Source organism: Myotis lucifugus, unplaced genomic scaffold, assembly GCF_000147115.1.
Source record: "Myotis lucifugus unplaced genomic scaffold, Myoluc2.0 scaffold_47, whole genome shotgun sequence".
In the NCBI taxonomy this organism is placed as follows: Eukaryota; Metazoa; Chordata; class Mammalia; order Chiroptera; family Vespertilionidae; genus Myotis; species Myotis lucifugus.
Genome location: NW_005871095.1, coordinates 5,625,197 through 5,652,619, shown reverse-complemented (window position 1 = coordinate 5,652,619; position 27,423 = coordinate 5,625,197). Strand labels below are relative to the sequence as shown.

The 27,423-nt window shown below is 43.3% G+C and overlaps 1 protein-coding gene across 1 annotated transcript; it reads right to left on the bottom strand.

Moving 5' to 3' along the window:
- Window positions 1-158: 158 nt before the first annotated feature.
- Window positions 159-27,417, bottom strand: LOC102430504 (presequence protease, mitochondrial). The gene is made up of 22 exons (XM_023753589.1): window positions 27,399-27,417; window positions 26,058-26,218; window positions 23,527-23,653; window positions 22,332-22,420; window positions 21,470-21,598; window positions 20,477-20,590; window positions 17,912-18,008; window positions 17,253-17,387; window positions 15,940-16,078; window positions 10,233-10,349; window positions 8,744-8,876; window positions 7,400-7,520; window positions 7,228-7,304; window positions 6,822-6,987; window positions 6,395-6,495; window positions 4,988-5,108; window positions 3,977-4,048; window positions 3,309-3,421; window positions 2,204-2,329; window positions 1,122-1,267; window positions 645-747; window positions 159-566 (listed from the first exon to the last, which is right to left on the bottom strand). Exons 1-22 carry the CDS (start codon window positions 27,411-27,413, stop codon window positions 473-475), a joined length of 2,496 nt encoding a protein of 831 aa, XP_023609357.1. The 5' UTR covers window positions 27,414-27,417; the 3' UTR covers window positions 159-472.
- Between the last annotated feature and the right edge of the window lie 6 nt (window positions 27,418-27,423).

The following is a 27,423-nucleotide window of genomic DNA, read 5'->3' as shown; positions in this document are numbered from 1 at the left end:
GTGTCTGTCCAGAATTTTCCCCAGGTCCTTGGTGTGACCACACTTTTTTATAAACGATGTTGGCATACCTTTGTTCACTTATTCATTTCACTCATTTTTTTATTAGAGGTCCTAAGAACTACTTAGCAAAATGTCATTTAAAATGACTAAAGCACAGGTAGGTCAGAGTTGCCTTTTATTTTAAGTATTTAAATAAATGTTCTATCATTATCAGAAAGTCTTACAACAGTTGTGCATCTGTGGCATTTAATACATGATTATTTCCATTCTTCATTATCACCCACTTCTTTAAGATAGAAGAGTTTGGGGATGACCTGACAGGCAAGTACATACATACCTTTGGCAAAATTTTAAGATTAATAAATGAGGAAGATATTTGGGAAAAACCTTCCAAATTAAACTTGGCTCGGCTTGCTTCTCTGGGGCCTGTGAGCCACGTTAGCCGCGTCCCGAGCACAGCCGCAGCTCCTTGTCATCTGATGATCCAGGACGGGTCCTTGGCGATCTTCGTGTTCTCTGGTCCCAGCAGAGCCAGCCCGTGGGTGCTCCTCCCGACACCGAGGTACCTGAAAAGGCGGGGGTCAGGACTGTTTCCATATCAGCCGCCCGCAGGGTCACACTTCAGGCCACGTGACCGTACTCACTTGTTGCTCACGTCAATGAGACCTTCTCGGTGGACGGCAAAGAGCTGTTCCCTGTGCGCTTGCTTCAGCTCATCTGAGAGGCCGTATAGGAAGTGGTCCAGCCCTGAAGGAACACAGGTGACTGGGGAAGCTGGCAGGGACAGCATGTGGCGGCTGACCGTTCCACAGACCCTGTTCCTAGGTGGCTGACCCTGACCCAGGCCCCTTTGGGGAAGAGGATGGAGATGAGTGAGGGCCGAGTCAGGATGGTCTCTGCCCCTGCCCAGGGCACTGGCAGTCACTGAAGCTCTGAGATGGTGAAATGCGACCCCTTTCAAGCAGCCAACCGAGATGCTCATTCTCAAGGTGGACACTGGCGTGTCACAAAGGAGGCGGCGGCCGGAGGTGAGGTGAGATGGGTACACATCTCGGGAACTCAGCCTGGAGTTGTCTGGTCGCACCATCCATCCAGGTGCTTGTGTTTTCTACTCCACGTACCTTTGTCCGAAGGAGCCACAGGAGCGTCCACAGCAGAGAAAACGGAGAGCTTGGCCTCGTCAATGTCCTGCTGTGAGAACTTCCCAGACTTGGCCCAGTCCACAGCCTTCGCAAAAGACTGGAGTGTTTCTGTGGAACGTGGATCCCTGGGAGACCCGAACAGTTAGTTACTCACGTTTACCACAAAAAAATAAGCAATAATCACATGCTGACTTCACAGCTTCAACACTTTATAGCTATTAACTTTATGCTTAGTCCAAAAATCAACACTCTGGAAATTTAAACCTGGCCACAGGCCATCTGACCCTCTCCCTGCCCTTGAAGATGGGGTCTGTTCACCCAGCCTCACACCAGGTTATTAAATGCACCCACTGCGACTTCCTCGGGAGGAAACGTCGGACTGAATGAAAGACTCATGGAGAAACGCGAAGAAAGGTTAAATGGAAACGCTCCTTTCCAAAGGACGCACTCAGAATAGTTGAATAATCACCCAATCTGGGCCAATCCTGGAGCCCCAGCACCGTCTCAGTGGAAAGGGCTGCAGAGGCCTTTGCCCAATACTACGGACTACAGGGGCCAGGAGACGGGGGCCTTAGCCTTAGGTGGTGGTTTCTGTGCTGCAGCTCCCAGCCCGGCCACTAGGAAATGTTCAGAAGTTGCAGCAGTCGGGGGTAAAGAGTAGTGCCTCAGAGGCACAAAGAGTCCTTTCCCTAGAATATTAGGATGCGTGTCTTCGGGCAGAGAAAGTTAAATGGGCAAAAGCAGTCAGTGGAGCCAGGAGCCCAGCCTCTACAATTCCATCAGCCAGAACACTGCTCAGGTCACCTTCTACTGAAATATGCTTGTCACCAAAGTGCCAAGATTCATTTAAGGCACAAAGTTTCCTGTTCCTTCCTGCTGTCCCTAAAACCGAAAGGACAGTGCTGGGTGTGGTTAAGTGCCGAAGAGGTGGGGAAAGTGGGAACAATTGTTTCTCACGCTCACCCCACTGTCTGAGGTATGATATTGATGATTTTGAGCCAGTGACTGTCAGTGACATGACACTGTGTCCACATGTATGAGATGGTCAGAGAAAAGCTCACCTATATGAATAAAAGGTGAATATTCCATTATGACTGAGTTTAGCACCTCCACCGTAGGCACCACCTTTTTCTCGAATTTCTGTGTGCAAGAATTTTGCAGTCATCAAACGTGCCAGGATCTTCAGACTGAAATAAATGATTAAGAATGCAAATTAAAAACATGGCTGGCAAGGAAGTAATTTTTAAAAATGTCAAGTGTATAATTAGGTGAAGACAAAAATAAAGCAGTGGCTTAAATGACGGGTGGCAGTGGACACACCTTCCCACACACTTCTAGCTCCCTCTTAACCTCTTCCCACCCACAGGGAGCATGTTAAAGCTGCAGCCACAACTCGGACCCCCACATCAGTGTGAGTGTGTGCATGCGCACATGGAAGGCTCTTGACTAACTTTCCACAGGCATCTTCCCTAGGGTTTCCCTTGGTTGGAGTGTGCGTTTTCTATGTTCCCACTAACGTCCATTATGAATGCTAACAGCTGATGCCCTGGAAGGAAAAGGATGGTCTGGAAAGCACCTTCCCAGGGCACAGTGAGCGGGGCCACACCGTGACTGCCATCCGCATGAGTCCAGGCGGCCCTGCTCTGTGTGAGCACTCGGCCCAGCAGGGGACACAGCCTGGTGAGAAGCTGAAGGGAGAAGCGTGTTCCTAAAGACGGGGCAGGGTGGCTGTGCCGTCCTCATGGGCGGGCTCCACTCTGCCCACAGGGGTTTGCCCTCCACGTGTTTTTCTTTAGAAACTTCTATTACTTCTATGTTACCTAATGAACACACATTCACTATTGGAAAATTATAAAATACAAAAAGAGGCAAAAGAGATCAATAATCCCACTACCCACAGATACCTCTTGTAACATTTTCATGGTCTCACTACATCTTTCTAGTCATCGAAATGCACATTCCCACCCTGATGGCCTAGCATACAGAGCATGCCCCTTTCCTACAGATACGGAAATAAACGGACAGAAACGCTGAGCAATGTGACTCATTTTCTCTGTGCAGTTCTGGAGCCTGGGCAGCCGCTTGTTTCTGAGTCTCTCGGACCCACCACGTTTCCCTCCCCGACTCTCCTTGGAGTCGTGGTTTCCTTGCCCTCCTCGTTTGTACCTGGCATGGTCAGGGTGCGTGTAGGGGGCAGTTCTGACACATTCACCGACGTAGTTCACGGGGAACGGAAGCAGGAAGTGTGTCTTCATCTGGCAGGGCGTGAAAGTGGGCTCCTGCGGAGGGAAGGGAAGCCCTGGTCAGGCTGCGTCATGGGGAGTGGCCCACGGGTGCTTCCCGTACAGGTGCCACCTGGACTTCTGAATGTCCTACTTCCTGTGGGCATCACCAGCCATGGTCTCATCTGAGAGCAAGGCACTGACGATCACAACACGCCACACAACCACAGTGAAACAGCTCGTTCCACGTCATTTCTGTCAGTCACTGACTGTGCGAGCTTTCCTTTCCTTTCCATTTCTCGCCAGGAACAGTTGCCCTCTCTGTGATGAGCCAAACCGAATGCCCAGATCACCAAGCTGTGTGTGTGGCCAGGACAACACTGTCCAGTTGGTGAATTAACACTGACTCGGCAGTCAAGTTAAAATAGAGGCATGGTGATGAGACCATGTGGAGGCACAGAGGTCTTCATGGGCACCAGGACGAGAGACAGGACTCCTTGGTCCTGCGTGCCAGCAGTGAGGCACTGACTGGCAACCTGGAATGGGCCGCCAGCCTATCCAGAGTCGAACTGGGCCGGCTGGTTCTGAAATGACAGGGCTGTGTTCACTTACTGTGATCAGCTTTCTGACGACTTGGCATCCACTAACATGTGCGCTTCCTCCACATCCGTTAGGCACAGCTTTCTGAAAATGTTTCCAAGAGAAATGAGAAAAATCCTAAATTCACTTCAAATAGCTAAGATGATATATTCCAGAAAACTCATAGAGCTAATAACAAGTGTTAGGGCGCATTTGCTTTGGTGTTTTAAACAACATTTTAACTACATAGATTTCTATGGATTTTTAAATGGTCTGGGAGCCGAGGCACCACACCCCTTCAGCTGGGACTCTGAGAGGCAGGGGGGCAGGTCCATTGGGGGATGAGGATCACATGGACATAACCAAGGGGAAAGCGAAAGTTCATCCTCTGTAGAACGTGCATATTGTCAGCCTTGTGCGTGAGGAGTGAGGCTTCTCTGCTGACCCAGGTGAGCGAGATTAGAGCCACTCTGGAGGTTAATCACATGCCTAGCGCTTACTAGATGTGATTATCTGCAGTGGTTCTCAACCTGTGGGTCGAGACCCCTTTGGCGATTGAACTACCCTTTCACAGGGGTGACCTAAGACCATCCTGCATATCAGATATTTACATTACGATTCATAACAGTAGCAACATTACAGTTATGAAGTAGCAACGAAAATAATTTTATGGTTGGGTCACAACATGAGGAACTGTATTTAAAGGGCCAGAAGGTTGAGAACCACTGAGCGACAGCCTACAGTGCATTGCTGAGTGGGGGAAAGCCTCTAGCTGCAACCGGACCGGCCTCCTCAGGGCACCATTTTTGGCTGTTCTTATAAGAGCATACCTCAGACCCCAGTGTCCTGCCTCATCAGGAGAATGTGCCCAAGTGCTCCAGGGACAATAGAAGCACAGGGTCCAAGGCCAAATTAGAGGGTTTGAACTCACTTCTAACTGGGTCAGCCCTGGGCCGCACCCAACCTGGTCTCATCAGCAATGCGGACGCCAGCGCCCACACACAGGACAGTCTGGCACCCGTCCTTCCCTGGGAGGGCTCTCACCTCCACCACGTGGGGGCGCACCGGCTTCCGCTCCTTCTTGCTTCGCCCCACGCTTCTGAGGAAGTCTCCCACTGCTCGTTCCGTCTGAGACAGCTGCTGCGGGGTCGCATTCACTGCACATCTGTTTAAAAAATCACGTATGAACAGGAAACCCTTACTACATCTAGTATAAATAACAATAAAAAGGAGATAGTATATTGTTTTTGTATAAAATAATGCTCAAAAATATTAAAAAGAAACAGTAGCCAAATCTGGAAATATCACAGTTTGATACTTCACCACAATGCTTTCAAGTAATCAGAAAGCTTGTCTTATCTTTCAATGGCTTACAGCTAATACAGTTGTCAAGATGAAAGACAGCGTTTCTGACTCTAAATATTGTTTCCCTGAAGCTGCCAACACCTTCACACTTACACTGTCATAGACTGGAAACTGCAATTCCTGTCTAGAAGGGAAGTCAACAGTTTGCAGGTGTAAACTGGTCATTAAAGTAGGAAATTGTAAGTTGCCACCTATTCTCTCAAAAATGTATTTTTATACAACCCTTCCAAATTCTACAGAATCACAGATAATACTATGAGTTATTGGAGCTATACAGTAAATTGACAGTGTATTTTTCTTCTTTTGGCCCTGAATCCTAAATTTATTTCAGTTAAATTACACACCATTATAGTAATTAACTATACTCCAGGCACTATACTGACTGCAATGCATTCTTTTCTTTTTTGGCATAAATCTTCAAAGTATTGTTTTATGGAGGAGGGAACAGAAGGTCCAAGTGGTTAAGCTGCCTAAGGCACTATGGGTACAAGTGTCCGTGCTGGCCCGAAACTGGCAGTCAGTTCTGCCCAGGGCAGGCCCCTCACCAAGCTTAGGCTCCCCTCCTGCCACCCAGATGGTCTGGGGAAACCTGCTGGTGAGTCCAAGAAACTGACGGGGAAGGTCCTGGAACTCTCCATGTAGAGCTACAATCTAACCTAAATCCGTGTCACTGATAACACAACATGTCAATCATTTTTACATTCTGCTCACGCTCACAAACCTGTGGGCTTCAGGCCAACTGTATGTGGACAGCTCTGCTCCTAGGTGTTTTCCTAAACAATTGTGTCATAATTAATCTCACAAGAACTTTTCATTTTTACTCTGGTCTTGAGCAAGCTAACTGTACTGGGTCTCACGGACGGCTCATTTACAGAACACGTGCTGTTTACTTTTAGGAGCAATACGACTAAATATTTGCAGTAAATCCACCTCACAGTTCTAGGATGAAATTTTCCCATATGAAATTTCTTAATTAGAATCAATTCTATAACCTACACCTTCACTTGAAGAGCATCTCCACGCTACACTCAATGAAACTGGATGCATCATTACTATCTTTGCTCAGAACAAACCACAAACCCCTACCTCATATTGTTGCAGTTTAATAAATGCTTCTTGATGCGCGGGAGCTTTCTCAGGATGGGGCTGATGTCTGTCATTTCTGCGATTCTCTTCATCAACCTCACCTAAGCCAAAGGAACCAGCACATAGAGCAGACACCCCGAGCAGAGCAGGGAGCTACTGGGGCAGAGCAGGGACCAGACACTCCTCCCTAGTCTGGAAACCAGACAGATGTCTCGATAGGGGAACAATGACACTGTGCCAGATGCACCTGCCTGCCTTGGGGAGGGGTGGGAATGGGGGGAAGAGAGAGGAAGGTAGTTCCTCATGAAATTTGGTCAGTTAGAGAGTTAGCTTTGCTGAGATATAAATAATTTAGTACCAGGTAATTTTATTAACTCTGCAAGACCTGGCTAACCCGGAATACCCAATGGTCCCCTCTGCATATCACCTGGTCCATCCCATTGAAGGTCTCCTGCAGGTCCCCCGCGGGCGTCAGGGTCCTGCTGGCTCTGATGGATGCATAGAGGTGCCCCGAGTCTGGAACTCCGTTGGACAGCTCTTGAGCAGTCATCTTAACCAACACTTTGAAGTGTTCTTCTTCCTCAAAGCACGGGCTATGGACAGGAAGAGTATGCTAAGTTTCTGGAGCCCACTCAGTTCCCATTCAATAGCATGGAGAATGTGTAAGTTTTCAGACAATGTACACATCCTGAGAAATTTTACAAGTCCATAGGAATTACAAGTGGAATTAGGCTCTGAAATCAAGCCACCAGAGAGTAAAACCTCCCTTTAGCACACTTCAGACCAGCCCTGTGATACGGCCACAGCATTAATATATCTGCAAATCAAGTTACCTGTTAAATATTTCACTCCACAGGTGCATCATGTCTGGTAGGTTTCTCTCGAGGCAGAAAGATGAAAAAAATACACCCTAAATCAGGAAAGAAAAGAAATTATTTAAAAGAAAAAAATAGACACCAGAGAAACCAACCTTCGAACACCTTGTGATGGAGAAACAAATGTTACCTGCTCGTAGGTGTCCAGGTGGGAGTCGTCGGGGAGCACATGGGGAGACGCGGTCATCCCACCCGTCTTCAGCTCTATCTGCTGAGCCTGCTCCCTGTAGTCGAGGACTCCACAGCCCAGCCTGTGAACAGCGGGGAGTTCCCTAATCACCAATGTGATCTCGGCCCCATCACCTTGAATTACAAGCTCGGCTCAATCCAAGATCCACACCTGTACAAACCTCTTACACCTCAAATGTACACGCAGGCTGAGTCGTCACGGGCCCTCTCCCCAGGAGAAACCGGGTCTCCTGTTCAGGGGGTCACTCAGCACTGTCCAGTCCACCAGACACCCGCTATCCAGCACTAACGTAAAATGCTGAGCTGCGCTCCCAGTGCTAGGCTTTCAAATGTTCAATTCACTGTGTCTTCCCTACTCTGTTCTTCCAAAACATCTGACAGACTATCTGTTCAAATATTTGGTAGTGTTGGGGGTGAAATTTAAAAACTAAGCCTTTTTGCATTTTTAAGAAAAGCTGAGGTCATCACTACACTGATGTTGCTTTTGGTAGAAACATTCTAACTGCTGTTCCTAGTGAGAGAAGTAATTTAAGCCAAGCGACACGGTGAGGTTTTTCTAAAATGACCACAGCCATAAAAGGACAAAGAGATGGAACCATATATTTTTAAAGGGCAGGGAACTGTGCAGTCACTCTGCAGTGCATTTAGCTCCTGTGCATATAGGACACAGGGCCCAGCCATTTACTGCGGTGATTTCCCTTCGAAGCCTCTATGTACCTGGATTATAGGAAAGGAACCCAGCTAACAGCTCCCATCACCTCCTGCTCAGCCTGCCCCCCTCAACCTCCGAGAGCCAGCAGAGGAACAGGGACACAGGACAGACATGCAGCTGTGCTGTGCCCGTCTGTGCTCTCAAATCTGCTCAGGCATCTGCTCACCCAGGATGATAGGACCACAAAACCAGCGCAGACAAGGGCAGACGGCATGGCGGCTCAAGGACATGCCAGGCCCACATGTCAGACTTAATTACTTACATTTTCTGATGCAAAACCGTGATTCTTTTCACAATCTTAAAGAGCTTAGTTGCTGAGGTAGATATTTTGAAAATTTCACTTATACCCAAGGCTTATAAATATTTAATGTGCTATACTTTAGGAAATGTGATTTTCATAAGAAAAATCTCAACAAATATTGTACCCTTTATATACTGTAACAATGCTATGGATTATGAAAAACAAATGATTCACTAAAAAGTAGATTATGAATGCACTGAAACAAAAGGAACACAGAGAATATCCACCAATGAAATATACAAGCGTGTGCTGAGCGTGCAAACGTGTCTTACTTAGTGAGGACGCTGCAGAAGAGCGGCACGTAGGGCCGGAGCTCCTCGGGCAGGGTGTTGAGGCTGGAGAAGGCCCGGAAGTAGACCACGCCATTGGTGGGCTGGGCGCAGTATTGCACAGGGACGTCTCCAGCTGGAGAAAGAGGCATTTAACTTCCAAATTTTTACCATTACACTTGCAATCATGCAGTCAGTTATTTTTTAAATGGTAGTGCTTTTCAAGGGTGGTTTAAAATTTACATCAGCAAAGAAATACTACTCATTTGCTATAATTTAGACAAATTTCCCTATTGTACTTTTATATGGTAAAATTTAAACCGTCTTTAATACTAAAGAGCTCCTTGCTTTTTGAAGAATCAGGAGAGAGAAGCAGTGTGCTTCGGGTCAACAAATGCCCTGGCATTCAAGCTGGACCCTGCTGGCCTCTGTGCGCCTCACCTCCTTACTCAGAGTGGATTGTCATTCCTGCAACACAGACCCCACTCTTCACCCAGCCCAGATGCCTCTCATCCTAACAAGTCCCTCCCCAGGACCTGATGGCCCCACCATGAAGCCCCCGGCACCCCCGGTCCCAAGTTCCCCAGGGGGACGTTCTGTGTTCTCTTTCCACATCCCTAGCACAGTGCCCTAAACCAGCAGAGGAACTAAGGTACTCACTGGTGACTGACCTGTCCCCACCAATTCTGATAATAATCACTTAATGACTTTCAGTGACAAACACAAACTGTGGGGGGTTAGATCAGTGGGATGTTAACCCGCTTTCCAGAAGACAGGGTCTCCTTTGCATGTGCACGCACATGCACACAAAAACTCAGACGTGGTAAACAGGACAGGCCATTACAAACAGATGGCCAGTGACAGACGCTTCACAGAAGTCAACGTGATACTCAAACGCTCTACACTCCTACACTGGCAGGGACAAGTCAAAGTGCAAGGCTGCCGTCAGAATTCCCTCCGGACAGAGCAATGAAGTCACGTCTTGCCACGTGGAAGCTGAATATCCACTCCAACAGGGAACGTTGTGCCAGAGAGGCCTCTGTGCTTCCAACCAGAAGCTGCTGACAGACCAGGGAGGAAACTCCAGGATGAAACTCGAGATGCCAGGGGCCTGAAACTCCTGTTGGCTCCTCACACCTTGACACAAGGCGCTGTGCGGCGTTTCCCGTCCCTCCACCCTAGGCTGTCCCCTGGCCTAGACTGCCAGCTGAGCTGGAGAGCATGATGGCGGGGGTTCAAAGGCTGCCTGAGCCCTTTAAGAGCTGCATCTAATGCAGAACAGCATCACTCACACTCTCCTGACTGCAGAGGCTGGGAACAGAGCCCACCACCCCCACTGGGAGGCAAGGACAGGCTCCTCCTGGGTAGAGAAGTCTGTCGTCACTGAGCAGAAACAGCACCCAGGGAAGCATCAAGAGCAGGACTACAAAGTCATAGGGGTGCTCCCATGGTTCACATGGCCCGAGCACCATGCCGACCAGAGCTCACTGACCTGCCAGGGACACCGCCAGCTCAGTGAACGGGATTCTGGGCTCAATGTCTGACACCTTCAGCGCCGGCAGACATGAGGCATCCTGAGCTTTGCTTTGCTGAGTCTGTAATTCTAAACCTAGGAGGAAGAAGGGGGGGAAATATATGAACATTTAGGAAGATAATAACCGAAAGGTCTTTGTAATTCATCTCTTCTGTCGCTAACTCGCACCCACTCATGCTGAGTGCTGGGGTGTGAGCACTGCCAGGCCAAAGTGAAGCAGAAGCATAAGCACTGCAGGTGGCTCTTCCCTAATCTTCACTCTCAATGACCTAGAGCAGCGATTTTCAACCTTGTTCATCTCACGGCACACATAAACTAATTACTAAAACTCTGCAGCATGCAAAATTTTTTTGCTCATCTGATAAAAAAAAAAAGGTATAATTTCAATTCATTCACACCAGACAGCTATTGTTGTGTTGGTTATCACTTTTTTATTTGACAACCTAAGGGAAAAGAGGTCAGTGCCCCTGACTAAACAGTCAGGTATTGCATGTGTGTGCTAAAAATTCTTGCAGCACACGGGTTGAAAATCACTGCTCTAAAGGAACCATTGTGCTGGTGGGGGTGGGACTTTGCTCAGACAGGTCCCTGACTCCCAGGTTTTATGCTAGATAGAGGGACTGAACTCATTTTTAGAGCTTTCAAACTACTGTCCCATCGCATACTTTCCCAACTATAAACATGCTCAAAACACATGCTCTGGGCCTGCCTGCCACTGGTCTGATTGGAGGGAAAGGCTCCCCTTCCCCATTCTGCACAGACCACTGACTGTCGGGAGGGAGCCAAAGGGCTCCGTGCGTGACCAAGGACAGAGCGGAGTAGTGCACGTGTGAACAGCCCGCACAATCTGTCAAACACACACTGCATCATGTCACCAGATAACCGATCCCCTGTTGTCGCTGAGCTGCCCTGACCTCCAGGTCCACCTCCCTGAAGTTCCAAGAGAGCCAGTGACCACAAAACTGACCCCTGAGGCAAAGGTGGGTTTCTGGACAGCTTGTTACAGGCCCTGCTGGGGTTGGGTCCCAGGTCCAAGCACAGGCTGACCCACCTCCCCTCGCAGGCCCGTCCCCAGCTCATCCCACAGCACCAGGGGGATGTGGCTCCATGCACCTTACACTCAAACCTCTTGGATATCCAAGGCCCTCCTCACCTGGTTTGTCACCCCCACCCCAATCAACCAAGTCACCCAACACCGTGACCCTCAGACATTCTCTATTTCTGTGCATTTGGCCTGGAGGTCTTTTGCCTCTTTGCCTGTCAGTCCTGGAAACAGTTCAAAGGCCCACCTCCCTTGTCCTCTGAAACACCCACTGCTCCTTTCTGAATGCACAGAAACCGCTGGCATCTTCTCGTCCGCTCCCAGGTGAACTCCCTCCCAATGGCAGGGACTACGGCCCTTCACAGTACTTAATATGTTACATTATAGACCCCTAAACTGGAAGGTTATTTAGAGTTTTAAATCAGATAATTTCCCATTCCCATTTTCCCTTGGTGCTTATCTTTAGACTGGACTTTGCTTCCTCACGCTGAACTACACATGTAAGACTAACTGAGATGAAATAACCACTAAATGCACTAGCACTGTGTCCTACTTAATGAACGCTGCAGTGATCTGTAAAATAAAAGCACATTTTTGTAATACAGGCCCCCATTCGTTCCACACAGGTGTGCACTAGAGTAACTATTTCCTTAAAACAGCACACACCTCCACGGCCAGGCCAGGAATCTAATCACTCAGGTAGCATATGTTCTGTTGCTTAGGCATGCATTACCTTCTGTACAAATGGCCTTAAGTAAAAATGGAAGATGTTTGTTTCCATATCTTGGCTATTGTAAATAATGCTTCCAATATAGGGGTGCATATGTCTTTACAAATTAGTGTTTTCATTTTCTTTGGGTAAATACCCAGAAAACGACTGCTGGATCACATGACAGATCTATTCTTAATCTTTTAAGGAACCTCCATACTGTTTTCCATTGTGGCTTCACCGATTTAATTGCCATTTGTGACAGCATGGATTATTGGAGAGCATTATGCTAAGAGAAATAAGTCAGAGAAAAACAAAAACCATATGATTTCACTCATATGTGGAATATAAAACAAGAAAGCAACAAACTAACACACAAAAAAAACAAACAAAGAAACACTCATAGACACAGACAACACAACAATGGTTACCAAGGAAAGGAGTGTGAGAAGACGAAGTGGGTAAGGGGTCAAATACACTGTAATGAATGAAAACTAGACATTTGGTGATGAGCACAAATACTTGGAGTACATAGATGTCAAATTATAATGGTGCATATCTGAAATTTATATAATCTTATTTACAGCAAAAACAAACAAAAAACCCACCAACAGTACAATGGAAAATGGGTGGGACTCAATCAAACTAAAAACGTTTTGCGCAGCAAAAGAAACCATCAACTAAATGAAAAAGCAACATATGGAATGGGAGAAAATATTTGTAAATCATATATCTGTTAAGAGTTTTACATCCAAAATATAAAGAATTCATAAAATTCAATAGCAAAAGATGGGCAGAGGACTTGAATAGACATTTTTTCTAAAGAGCATAAACAGATGAGATGGCCAACAGACATGAAAAGATGCTCAACATCACTAATCATCAGGGAATTGCAAATAAAAACCACAGTGAGATGCCATATTATATCCATTAGGATTACTATTAAAAAAACCTAGAAAATAATCAGTGCTGGTGAGGATATCTTGTGCCCCATTGGTGGGATTGTAAATTGGTACAGCTGCTATAAAAAATTAGTATAGAGGTCCCTCAAAAATTAAAAACAGAACTATTGTATGAGCCAGCAATTCACTTCTAGGTATTCATTTGAAGAAAATAAAAACACTAATTCTAAAAGAAATATACATCCTTATTTTCATTGCAGCATTCTTTATAATAGCCAAGGTATGAAAGCAATTTAAGTGTCTATCCATGGAAAAATGGATAAAGATGTGAGAAATATATACAACAGAATATTGCTTGGCCATCTATAATAATAAAAGTGTAATATGCAAATCAACCAAACGACCGAACAGCAGAACGACCATCCAGATGACCTTCCGGAAAACCATGCTATGACATGCACTGGTGCCAGGCCAGCCAAAGCGGGTGTGATGCAATTGGTGGGGGGGCCCCCTATTGCCCCACGATTGCCCCAAACAGGGAGGCCCAAGCTACCTGGCCAGCAGCGCTACAGTGGGTGGCAGGGCCTCCCTCTGTTGGGTGGTCAATCGCCCCGCAGAGGGAGGCCCAGGCTACCCAGCTGGTGTGCAGGGCCCCTCTCTGCGGACCCATCAATCGCAGAGCCATTGATTCCGGAGCCCCATGATCAATTGCCCTGTAGAGGGAGGCCCAGGCCACTGGCCAGCAATGCTATGGTGGGTGTGCGGGGCCGGCCAGCAATCGCCCTGCAGAGGGAGGCCAGGGCCAGCCACACGAGGGCCAGCCACACGATCGCACCCCACACCTGTCTCCCACAGAGGGAGGCAACCGGTGGCAGGGGAGAAGGGGAGCAGCACCACAGTGGCAGCAGTGCGGTTGGGGCCAGCTGCAGGCAGCCAGGGGAAGGAAAGCCCCAATAGGCCCTGATCGCCAGCCAGTCCTAGGGACCCTACCGAAGGGGTCCCGGATTGCGAGAGGGTGCAGGCTGGGCTGAGGGACACCCTCCACCATGCACAAATTTTGTGCACCGGGCATCTAGTAAAAGAATGAAATGTGCCATTTGTGACAGCATGGGTGGGCCTAGAGGGTATTATGCTAAGTGAAATAAGTCAGAGAAAGACAAATACTATATTTCACTTTTATGTGGATCTAAAAAAGCGAAATAAAATAGAAACAAACTCATAGGTACAGAGAAAGTTTGATAGTCATCAGATGGGAGAGGGATTGGGGCGATGGAAGAAAAAGGTATTAAAAAGTACCAATTGCCAGTTATAAAAACGGTTACTAGGATGTAAAGTACAGTGTAGGAAATACAGTCAATACTATCATAACTGCATGGTGTCTGGTGGATACTAGATATATCACTTTGAAAGGTATATAAATGTCTAACTACTCTGTTAGACTCCTGAAACTAATAGAGTTAACTGTAATAGAAAAATAAATTTAAAAATAATTTTAAAAAATTATTAATGAAAATATGATATATATACATAATTGGATATCATTCACCCATAAACAAAGAAAAAAGAAATCCTTTCACTTGTAACAACACAAATGAAACAAGGGCATTATTTTAAATGAATAAGTCAGAGAAAAACAAATACCATATGATCTCAGTTATATGTGGAATAAAAAATACAGATACAAAGAAAACCAAGCTTATAGATACAGAAAACAGATTGGTGGTTGCCAGAGGTAGGGGTGGGAGGTAGAAAATGAGTGAAAAGGGTCAAAGGTACAAACTTCTGGTTATAAAATAAATAAGTCATGAGATGTAATGTATAACATGGTGACTAAAGTTAGTAACACTATATTGCATATTTTAAAGTTACTGAGTAAATCTTAAAAGTTCTCATCACAAGAAAAAAAATCTGTATCTATGTATGGTGGCAAATGTTAACTAGATTTACTGTGATCATCATAATACATACATACATATAGCAAATGATTTTGTTGTACACCCAAGATTAGTATATCAAATAGACCTCAATTATAAAAACAAAAAAAGGATAGATGGAACTTGTCAACTGGCACTCACAAAAGTTTGTGTTTATTATTCAATTAGCATGTTAAATTTATGGGAAGATCTAAAATAGCCGTATGTCTAAAGAATTCAGAGATAAAGAATAATAGGTTGCATATTGACACTAATTTTGCCTTTACTAGATTAAGTCGCCTCAAACTTAGCTTGATTAAAATGGGGGTGTTGTATTTCTGTGTGTACTACATGTATATTTTAATGAGACTTTATCAATACATAATTTACACATGTTGAAATTCACAATTTAAAAGATACAATTCAGTAAGTTTTGACAAATGAACCACCACATCATGATACAGAACATTTCCAGCACCCAGGAAGTGCCCTCTTGGCTCACTGCAGGCTATTCCCCGCCCCCACTCTGGCCTCAACTGCCTTCTGTCGCTGTCCTTTTGCCATTTCTAGAGTTTCATTAAATGTACTCACTCAGTAGGTATTCTTTGTGCTTGGCTAATTAATTTCCCTTAACAAAGGCTTTTGAGATTCACCAATAATGAGTGTGTTCCTCTTTATGACCCAGGAGTACTGCATTTTATGGACAAAGTATGTTGGCGGAGATGTGAGTTATTTCCAGTTTTGTGTGGACACACACTTCATTTCTTCTAAGTAAACAAGAGTAGGACCACTGGGATTCCCAGTAAGTATATGTTCGGTGCTGTAAGAAATTCTACAACTTTGTCTTCACTGCACCTGCACCACACAGACCCGAGTGGGCCTTCACCACAGCTCACGCCTTTCCCCATCACTGAGACGAGACCCGCCTCCTCTGATCTCACAGCTCACACCGTCCACAGTGCCGGGTGGCAGTTCACTACACACTGCTACACAACACACAGGACGGGGCATGTTACAGCACCTGATAAACAGAAGTTCTTATAAAATATGGGTTGGGCAAAGGCTAAGAAACGACCAGGAACAAAATTGAGAGTCTGACCTTTGTCATAGATCTGCTGCTTGTCCTCCTTGGAAAGAGCGCTGACCTTTTGTTGCAGTTTTTCTGTTTCCATTTGTGCTTGTTTCTCAGAATACTTGTCATCTGGCTTCATTGATAATGTCAACTTATGCTGATTATTCTGCAACAACATCCACAGCAACAAAAGAGCCAAATTAAAACAAGATGTTACTAAAGCCGGACATGCTGAACCAGCCTCTCTGCCTGTGTGCTCTTGGTCCCGAGTCCCACGTTTCATTTCAAATAGTGAGGACAGCACTCATCCAAAGATTGTCTTGGAGAGAGTACGTGAGCCAGATAAAATTCTTGCAATCATACCTGCTTTGTAGAAATTACGTAATTCATATATGCTGTTACTACTATTATTAGTGTGATTATTGTTATGATGTTGCAACCATAAATGTATTAATACTCAACATTTTCTTTACATCTTGGTTGTAGAAGGAAACTGTTCACACTTTCTAATATAAATTTTTAACTTCAGTCTACATTGAAGACAATTAGAAAAAATTTAATTTTTATCTAGTCCTCATTATACTATTAATCTCTCAAAGGCTGAATCTTCATTCAACATATTATAAATTATGAAGACAAAATAGACATCAGCTTAATATAAAAATGTTAGGTGACTTAATGTGTTTCCTTATTTATTTCAACAACTGAAAGCACTAGCACACAAAATGCTCATGTGTATGTAATACTACAGAGAAGTGGGAGAATTAAAAAAAAACTTTCATGCAAAATAGATTATAATAACTTAGAGAGATCGAAGGTCAAATGACCAAATCATGCCCCATGACCAAAACAATGGCACCTAGAACAGCGGTCAGCCTTCACGACAGACCCCACCATGGTCAGGGTCTCGCTAGAAGTTCTATCATATTGACAACTATCTACCAGGGAATTTACAAGCAGAAATGCCCAGAAATCTACAGAAATAAGGAGCAAGCATCAAAAGAATCCTTTATAAAAATAACCAGAATATTCACACATGTAGGTGACTTGTTCTCATATTCTGTATGTTCTATTAACAAATGTGCATATATTTTGTTAATGCATACACATACAAATACTCATACATAAAAACATAACACATAGTCAAATCACATCTGAATCTGGAAAACCGAGTTTTTAAGTTAATATGAGCATTTAAAATTCTGATTAATAATTAAGAAATCATGTCACCTATTTATTAACAGAAATTGATTTACATAATGTAGATTATGTTCGCAATGTTCCTTTCATTATAAAATTCAACTTCAAAATTATAGACTTAAATTCTCTAATTTTCTTACCTTAAAATATTGTTTCACTTTCTCTTGCAAAAACTTTGGATTGTCCTTAAGGCACTGCCTGAACTGAGCCACCTGACTTCCCAGCTTCAGGAGCTCCACAGGGTCCCCATCGTGGTTCCAGCAGGAGGCTATGTACTGGAGCAGAGGTTTAAATCCACAAAGCACATTACACAGTGAACTCCACATCAGCTCAGTAAATATCAAAGGCAGGGCATTTTATTAAAATCTGTTTCTATGTTTAAAAAATACCACAGATGACTAATTATAATGAAAATTAAGTCATTCTTTGATTAAAAGAAGAAAAAATTAATTTTAAACCTTTTTGTCCCTAATAAAATAAGAAAAAGCACAGGTTTAAAACTATTTTTAGAAAATATAATTACCAACAGATCAATACTTATTATCAATTCCTTTAAAGTGGTCTGTGTAAATCTATTTTACATATAAACATAAGATACCAAAAAAAAAGCCAATTGAGCAACCTAGTAAAAAGACAAACTAAATTAAAAGTAAAGTTATATCAGATGCAAAATAGCATAACTTTCAAGGTTCAAGGGAAAGTTTCTATGAATTGCAATTATACAGTATTTTTAAGAACCACTAATTCCAAAAGTAACAAAAAAAAAAAAAAAAGAAAAACTTTTTGAGAAATTACACACAGAGGTCAGGGCGAGTCCAAAGCTGACAGACTGATGCTTCATTTGTATTTCAATTTTATGAAGTAAAGCTTCAATTCGATCATCTTCAAATCCTTTCCTAAAGAAACATTGAAAATGGAGATGTTGAAAGAAATGTTTCTTAATACAAAGCTGCAATAATCAAAACAGCATGGTATTGGCAGAAAAACAGACATATAGCCCAATGGAACAGAACTGAGAGGCCAGAAACAGACCCACATGTATATGGGCAATTAATTTTTGACAAAGGAGCCAAAAATACACAATGGAGAAAGAAAAGCCTCTTTGATAAACTGTGCTGGGAAAATTAGAAAGCCACATGCAAAAGAATAAAACTAGACTGCTATCTGACACCATATACAAAAATTAACTCGAAATGGATTAAAGACCTAAATATATGACATGAAACAATAAAATACATAGCAGACCCCTAGCTGGTTTGGCTCAGTGGATAGAGCATTGGCCTGCGGACTGAAGGGACCCCGCTTCAATTCCGGTCAAGGGCACATACCTTGGTTGTAGGCTCCCAGCCCTGGTCAGGGGTATGCAGGAGGCAACCAATCGATGTGTCTCTCTCACATTGGTGTTTCTCTCTGTCTCTCCCTCTCCCTCCCTCTCTCTCTAATAATCAATGGAAAAAATATCCTCGGGTGAGAATTAAAAACAAATCAATAAAATAATAAAATACATAGCAGAAAACAGAGGTACTAAACATATAGACCTTAGTCTCAGAGAGGACTTTATGAACTTGACCCCAAGGCAAGGAAAGTAAAAATAAAAATAAATGAATGGGATTGTATCAAACTAAAAAGCTTCTGTACTGTAAGAAACCATCAACAGATCAAAAGGCAACCAACTGAATAGAAGATATTTGCAAAACAATACCTTCAATAAAGGGCTAATACTTAAAATATATAAAAGAATTCATACAACTACACACACACACACACACACACACACACAAAAGTCAAAAAGTCAATCCAATTAAAATATGGGCAGAGGGACCTGATCAGACACTTTTCCCAAGAAGACATACAGCTCTGCCCATGTTCATAGGTTGAGCATTAACCTATGAACCAGGAGGTCATGGTTCAATTCCCAGTCAGGGCACATGCCTGGGTTCGGTCCCCAATAGGAGGTGTGCAGGAGGCAAGTGGATCAATGATTCTCTCTCATCACTGGTGTTTCTATCTCTCTCTCCCTCTCCCTTCCTCTCTGAAATAAAAATATTTAAAAAATAATAATAATAAGTCAGAAGGAAAAGGACAAGAACCATATGATTTCACTCAAATGGGGGATATAAAATAAAAAGCAACAAAGGAACAAACAAACTCATAGACACAGATAACAGTGTGGTGGTTACCAGAGGAGAAGGTGGGTGGGGAGAGGATGAATAGGATAAAGGGGGTCAAATACATGGTGACGGGAGGAGATTAACTTTGGGTGATGAGGTCACCACCAAGAAAGCAAAAAGACAAGCCGTATGATGGGAGAAAATATTTGCAAACCAGGTTATCTGATAAGGGCCTTAAATACAGAACATTTAAATAACTTTCACAATCATAGAATTAAAAAACACATAACCCAATTAAAAAACGGATCAAGAATTTGAATACACATTATTCCTAAGAAGATACACAGTGGCCAGTAAGCAAATGAAAAGATGTTCAACATCACTTATCATTAGGGAAGTGCAAATCAAGACTACTTCAGCCCTAGCCAATTTCACTCAGTAGCTAGAGCATCGGCCTATGGACTGAAGGGTCATGGGTTTGATTCTGGCCAAAGGCACGTACCTTGATTGCAGGCTTGATCCCTGGCCCTGGTCCAGGTGCATGCGGGAGGTAACCAACTGATATATCTCTCTCACATCAATGTTTCTCTCTCTGTCTCTCCCCGTCCCTTCCACTCTCTCTAAAAATCAATGGGAAAAAAATAACCTCAGTTGAGGATTAACCAAAAAAAAAGAGAGACTATTTCAAATCCACCAGGATGGATATAATAATCATAAACCAGAAAATTAGTGGAAGATCTGTAAGAATTTGATTATCCTAAACATTAGACAATTTGGAGCTCTCATAAATTTTGGGTGGGGTTTAACTTGGTGCAGTGACTTTGCAAAACAATTTGATTTAAAAATTCTTCAAAAAGTTAAATATAGAGGTACCACTTGACCCAGAAATTCCACTCTGGGTTATCTAGCCAAGAGAAAAGAGAACATGTCTCCACACAAAAGCTTATACATACTAGTAAATGTTCATAGCAGCATTATTCATCCAGCCTCCAAAAATAGTGGAAACAACCCCAATGTCTATGAAGTGATGAATGGGTAAACAATGTGGTATGTAACACATGGAATATTATTTAGTAATAAAAATGACTGAAGTACTAAAACAAATGTTTTTGCAACAAGAGAGCAGAGATACTATTTAAGCAACTAAATGAGGGGTTTTGTAGAGATGGCCAATAATGGAGAAGGCTGGACCTTGCTGTAAAGTATTTAGGAACTGAGAAGGCGAGCAAATTGGTGCAGAGGATCATACGTACATGATGACATCGTCAATGGTCCTGTCGATTATGTCTCGGACCGTCTGAACGTCCTTCTCGGCGATCCCCTGCAGGCCCACACTGAAGTAGGCCTCCCGTGTGTAGCCATTGTATCTAGAATAGGAAAGGTGATCATGCATTACAGTCCGTATGGCTTCCATCACTCACTCACCATGCGCTTCTTCACTTCAAGATCAAATATACTGCAGAACAGAGCTAAGAACATTAAACTCCCAAGTCCTCCAGGACAAAGCAATGAAAGCCGTATCCTCACATACCTGTTTCTCAGACATAATTGATCACAGTGACATCACATCTTTTTAACATTTCTAAACATCACTACAACTTAAACTTTAGAGTTATGGCAAAATAAACCTAAAAATAGAGAACTGCTCAGTTTTACAAAACCTTAAGATTTCTAACAATATTTAACAACCTGACTTTAAAAATAGATGCCAGTATGCCATTCTGAGATCTTTAAAAAGCTGCCTTTTTCCAGATACCCCCTGTAGGGAACATAAGTTAACACATTGTGGATGGATCACAAGAATTCTCGATTCACATTACACAGTATTTTACAAAGTATCATACTTTAAAAAAAAAGATATTAGCTTGTAAGAACATGTAATAAATAACTTCAAAATGCAATGGGTATTTAATTTTAAAGCATCCCTTTAACATTTATGTAAAGTGTTTTTGTGCTCGTTCAATAGAAACTTATCTGATCACTGGGTAAAGCTAGCAGTAAAACCATTGGTCTACAATGTGTTAACTTGTACCGGATCCGTACTCCAGTGCACAGTTCTGTGCTGGGGCAGGAGGGGCCATCCTGTGACTGTGGGATGTGAAGCATACTACCTCCACGGCCCCACCCACCACATGGTAGTAACCCTCCCTCCCCAGTTGTGACAAAAAAAAAAAATGTGTCACATTGTCAAATGTCAAAACTGCCCCCAATAGCAACCAATGATCTCATCTGAAGATAAATCTTACCCAACATCAGGAGAAAAGTCTGTGCCGAGTCCAGATTCAATTAAGGCTTTGTAGAAGGGGGAGTTGGGCCCGCCGATCAAGAGTGAAGACAGAAGGTTTAATGTGAAGGCTTCAAATGTGTCAGTGATCCTTCATTTTAAGAGGGACATGGGTGGGGGGTTGAAGAGAAAAAGAGAAAACCATTGTCCCTTACGTTTTCAAAATCATTATAAGCAGTACTACGTTTATACTTTTTTCCAAAGAAGTTGAAGTTCTAGTAGAAATTCTTACATTCCAACCTCTATTTTAATAGTTATATCAGCAAAAGAGAGTAATTATACTAGGACTTTTTTGGGAGTCCAAACCATAGAGTCAGTTTAGCTGCATAGGAATGCTACTGCAGGAGTGTGTGCAAGCACTCTGACATAGTACTACTTCAATTCGAACCGCACTGTCACACTACATGGCAGACAAGACACTGCGGAGATGGGGCAACTCTGTCAGCCTTGAAGCTTCTGAGGGCAGACAACCATGACGGGTGGAGTGAGGCAGGGTTCCTTGCTGCCCACACCCTTCAGCAGCGTTCACAGTGCTCTTCTCACACTCAGCCACCTGTGACCCCAATGGTAACGACTTCTGTTCTGAGCCCGGTTTTTTCTCTAGAATTGAGCTTTAAATGCAGTGAGGAAGAAGTTAGTTTCCTTCAGAACAGCTACTCAGAGATTTCCCCTTAAACTATTCTAGACATTGTCAGAAACCCCACTGACATCCAAGACCTACCTGCTGTAACCCTGAACCCTAACCACCCAACCATTCATTCCTGACCAGAGAACTAAATCGGACCCTGCTCACCTGCGTCTCCTACTTCCACATGGATACTTACTCTGGTAAGAGGAAGCTGACACTGACGGTTGTTTGTTTAGAGGAACTTGCGGCCATTGAGTCCGGAGCACAGGTGATCTGAAATTCCCTCTGTAAAACCATGAAGTAGGCACAGCACGTGAATGAATGGGTTTAAACTAGTATAGATTACCTAGAGGAATAAAATGGTCCAAGAGATGCTTTTCATTAAATTAACTTTGTTTTAAAACAAAAACAGTAACTTGTATGCATGCATATTAGCATAACCAATGGACACAGACACTGGGGCAGTGGGAGCTTGCCTTGGGGGTGGGAATGGCGGGGTGGGGGTGGGGGGCATCAATCAGGGAAAAAGGAGAAAAACTTTAGACAAAAAAAAAATACAGCAAATACTCAATTTTGCAAACCTCAACTTAATGGACTTCAGACTTAACCCACAAAATTACAGGTCTACATGTCATATGTGAAAATTAACACCCAGTTGATTTTAATATGCTTTTAACCAAGACTTGCTTAAAGGTAATTAAATTAACAGGTTATTTTTTGTTATTAATTCACTGTTATTTTTAACAAATTTTAGCAAATAGGCCATATGTTGGAAAAAACACTGTAGTAATTTCGCTGACATAAATACTACATGTCTACAACTATAGTCTACATAATTAATTTCAAGAGCCACTGCTTCTAAATTTTCGGGAAAGGATTAGCACGTGATCACACTGCTTCATGCTCATGGTGAGTCTTTCTGCAGCAGTTTTAATTCATGTGGCAGATGTTCTGATGTGCACTAAGCCACGCCCCAACCGTTTACTTGAGATGACAGGTGAATGTTCGCATTTACTAGACCTATTCAGTATAAATTTAAAATGACAGTAATACATACAGAAAACTTTTCTATGAAATTAAACTTTTCATACATACTTAATTTTAATTACACAAATGTGTCCACATAAGTAAAATCAGGTAAACTAATTAATTTGCCAATTTTTTAAGGTATGCATTTGGAAAACCTACCTTATTAAGTAACGGACTTTCAGCTTTAATGGACACCCCTGGCCTGAATTAGTCTGTTATAATGAGGCTTTACTGTAACCTTCTTTAGGTTTGAGAAGAGTCACAACCACATTTTAAATCCCGTTATCAACACACAATTGGAGTCTTTGTCTCCACATACTAACAGGCTGGTAAAACACTGATTATCCTCTGGGCGCACTCACCGGCTTATCCCAAGGCTTCTGAGGCGGCACGGTGGTGCGGGGCTCAATCTTCTGAAATTTACTCAGAGCCTCTTCATGAATTTGTTCCAGATGCTGTTCTAGCGGAAAATTACCATAAGTAAAGAACCTACAAATTTTAGAGAATATATTAGACTATTTTAGTTTAAAAGATTAGAAATCAGCACAGATGGCCTTTTTATATACATACACACATACACATATATTAGCTAACAAGAGGCTTCAAAGTGGAAATGAACTCTATAGAGGAACACTTTTTTTTTACACTTAGTTTAACTATAAACACCAAACAGACGCTTTTGCTCTTTTTATAAATAGGTGGTTCAAACCAAACAAAAGTTGTACAGGAAGAATTAAATGTAAATTTGGCAATAACTGCTCTTCATTTTAAATCTACTCTAACGGTGATACAAAAACCAAATAAGTTTTATGTTAAACTACTTTGTGACCTTGGCTACAGTAACACAATAATCCATGTAAAACTGAAAGATAAAGAGTTTCACAAAGTTCAATTTTAGGCTACAAATTTCAGATTACACATTTTGAAACCAACACATTTATTCAGCCAGGGGGAAAGGGTTATAATCATAGAGTTGATCTTCTACTTTAATATAATGTCGGTTACGGTTAAAATTTTGGGAATGAGCCCTAGCTGGTTTGGCTCAATGGACAGAGCATCGACTGCGGACCAAAGGGTCCTGGGTTCAATTCCGGTCCAGGGCACATATCTTAGTTGCAGGTTCCTCCCTGGCACTGGCCCTGGTCGGGGTGCATGCAGGAGGCAACCAATTGATGTGTTTCTCTCACATTGATGTTCCTCTCTATCTTTCCCTCTTTCTAAAAGATCAATGGAAAAATATCCTCAGGTGAGGATTAACAAAAAAAAATAAAAAATAAAAAACATTTGGGGAATGAGTATCTAAAAGATCCTTAAAAAATTTCCACTCAAACAGTAGCGCCGTGCAGACACGAGTCTATAAATGTCTGTCCCCATGAGTCACAGGCCACCTTGGGAAATGACTAGCTGCACACCTGGAGCAGGAAGAGCCTGGGTTTGGGTAGGAGGACAGAAAACAAAGTTACTGAAGACTGAAACTGTCTGACAGGATGAGCTTGAGGGAGCTCCCTTGGGCCATACTTGGGACATGTGAACATAAAAAGATTAAAAAATCCATGTGATCTCACACCTCAGATATACACATATATAAAAATATGTGTATGAGTATAATGATATTAAAAAATAAAACAAACCAAACAAGGCTAGAAAGAAAAGGGTATCTTTATTGGAAGAGCAACTGCCGCCATGCCTCTCCCCAAAACTGGACAGCCAAGGGAAACAAGCACCCTGCCTTTCCCCTCAGAATCCTGTCTTCAGGGTAACCCACAGCCCTGCGGATGGGGAAAGCTCTTCTATACAGAAGCCCAGCTAATTCATGTACAATTATTATTGAGAAAGCTTTACTAACTCTACAGAAGGAATTGCTCCAGGCAAGAATCGTCAATGAATATGAGAACATGCACAGGTGGATGAGGAACTCCATGTCCACAAGGTGCTGGTTACCACCCCAGCCTACGCCTTGGTCTGGCAGGAACCAGCTTTACAGTGGGGATCGCTGTCACCGTGGGGACCCGCAACCAGCTGCAGCTTCCCCCTGTGTAAGCAGGTCCTAGACATCTGGATGCAGCAGGGATGCAGGCATCAACTATGAAGGTAACCGAGTCTTTGAAGCCAAGTCCCCTTTGGGAAACACAGGAACACATCCACCAATGCCACAGAAAGGCAATCAGATGCCCAGAAAGTTTTTAGAAAACCCCACTGGCATAAGTTTTGAGAAAATCCAGAGGCAACCTGCGTACTTTCTTCAGTTTCAATGAAAACAGAGGGGACACCATCCTACACAAAGGGTACTAAAAAGACATAAATGATGATGAAAGGCAATTTGTGGGCCTCACTTAGGTCACAAATTTGGGGGACAACTGGAAAGTCTGAATTTGTGGTAGGTGGCTTTGAGCAAGTCTTTTATTTTCTTAAATGTGAAAATGGTATTATCTCATGTAAGAAAATATCTTTATATTTTAGGCTCAATAATCCACGTATTGAGGGTAAACCCTCATATTTGTAGTTCCCTTTATCAGCGTTTAATTTTTAGTGATCTCTGAAATAAGCAATTTATCAAAAAATAAGTATCCAAGGTTTAATAACTGCCACCGCCATTCCTGGGGCACTGTTGGGACTGAGGCATGAAGCTATGGGCACCTGTCACTCTGCCCAGGCCCTCCTCCAGGAGGTGGGTAACCACCATGCTGGGCTGCAAGAGTGTCACTGCAGACCTTGAGACTGAGCGTCCAAGTAAATGAGAAAGGCAATTTATGAAGTAAAGAATCTTGTCTCAATTTACTTGGCTCTTAAGCAAACATTTCCCTGATAAATGTGAGAGAAGCTTATCACTGTGTAAGAAAAAGCAAGTCAACTTATAATCCAACACCATCCAACCTTAAAAACAAAACATCACCTGGCATTACTGGGGTGATAATGCGTAGCATGGAACTGTTTAAGCTGCTCCCATGTGAGGTCTGGGATGCACAATGGGTCACCACCAGAGATCACCGCATACGTGTGGTCAGGAAGGAGGCGGTTCAGAAGGTGCTGTGAGAATATCCTCTCGTTATCTGTCTTCAAATTAAAAAAATACACATATATGTAGCATAGTACACACATTATTACAACACAGCAAGTTAACCACATCCTGGGAGCATGTACCTATAACACCTCACGAGTAAAACCATCCCAATGATAAACAAGGGTGTCCACACACAGTGTTTAACAAAGCACCCGGTTCACTCATGATCTGCGCGCAGGACCCAGGGACTGCGCTCTTGGGAGAGAGGGTGCATCCACTCTGCAGTAGACCCTGAGTGATGAACCACACAGGGGAGGCTGTGGGAAAGATGTCCTGGGCTCCCTCTGCCCACGAGGTGTATGGGCGTTCCCATGGATATCCAGAGGGAAAGCAGTCATCCTAACTTGAGGTTTAATGTGTTTGAAAGAAATGATGCCCAAACCGAGAACTGAAGTTAAGACACAGCCGCCAGCCAGCAAGGGAAAGGGAGCAGCACAGATCACACCAGCCATACCACAGGTCAGGGCAGGTCTCCAAAGTCAGGGGCTAGGACAGGGCCCAGGACAGAGGGTCTCAAACTGTCTGGCCTCAGACCCTTCATTCTCCCAAACATTAGCGAGGTCCCCAAAGAGCTTCTGATGATTTGAGTTTCTTGATCATGTAGAGGTGTGTGTATATAATTTTTCTACATTAGAAATTAAAACTGAAACTGAAAACTATTTAATCATTAACTTAACCCACAAATACATGTTAACCAGTATTTTTAAAAAAATACTTTTCATACAAAACAAAAATCTGTTGAGAAAAATGACTCTGTTTTACATATTTTACAAATCTCTTTAAAGTCCAGCTTCATGGAAGGGAGCTGGCGTCTCTACCTGCTTCTGTGCTGACATCACACACCGTGCACCATGGTCTCGGGGAATTTCCTGCGTGCTCAGCAGGAATGAGGTGGAAAAGATGTCTTACTTCTGTCATGAAAATATTATTTTCTCACAGACCTCCTGCAGATCATATACGGGGTCCCCAGACCACAGAACTGCTCGTCTGGAAGAGCGAGTTCTAGGGTGACCGGGAGCCTGGCCCTTCATTGTTCCGCCAGCTAATAAACCTCACACAATGAGAATATTAAATGACATAACAGGATGTTGATTATTTTCCAAACCTACTTATATTTCAATATTTTACAGAGTACGATGCTTTTAATACAATATAGAAAGGAAAAGAACTCACAAACGCTCCCTTCATCTCATTGAAG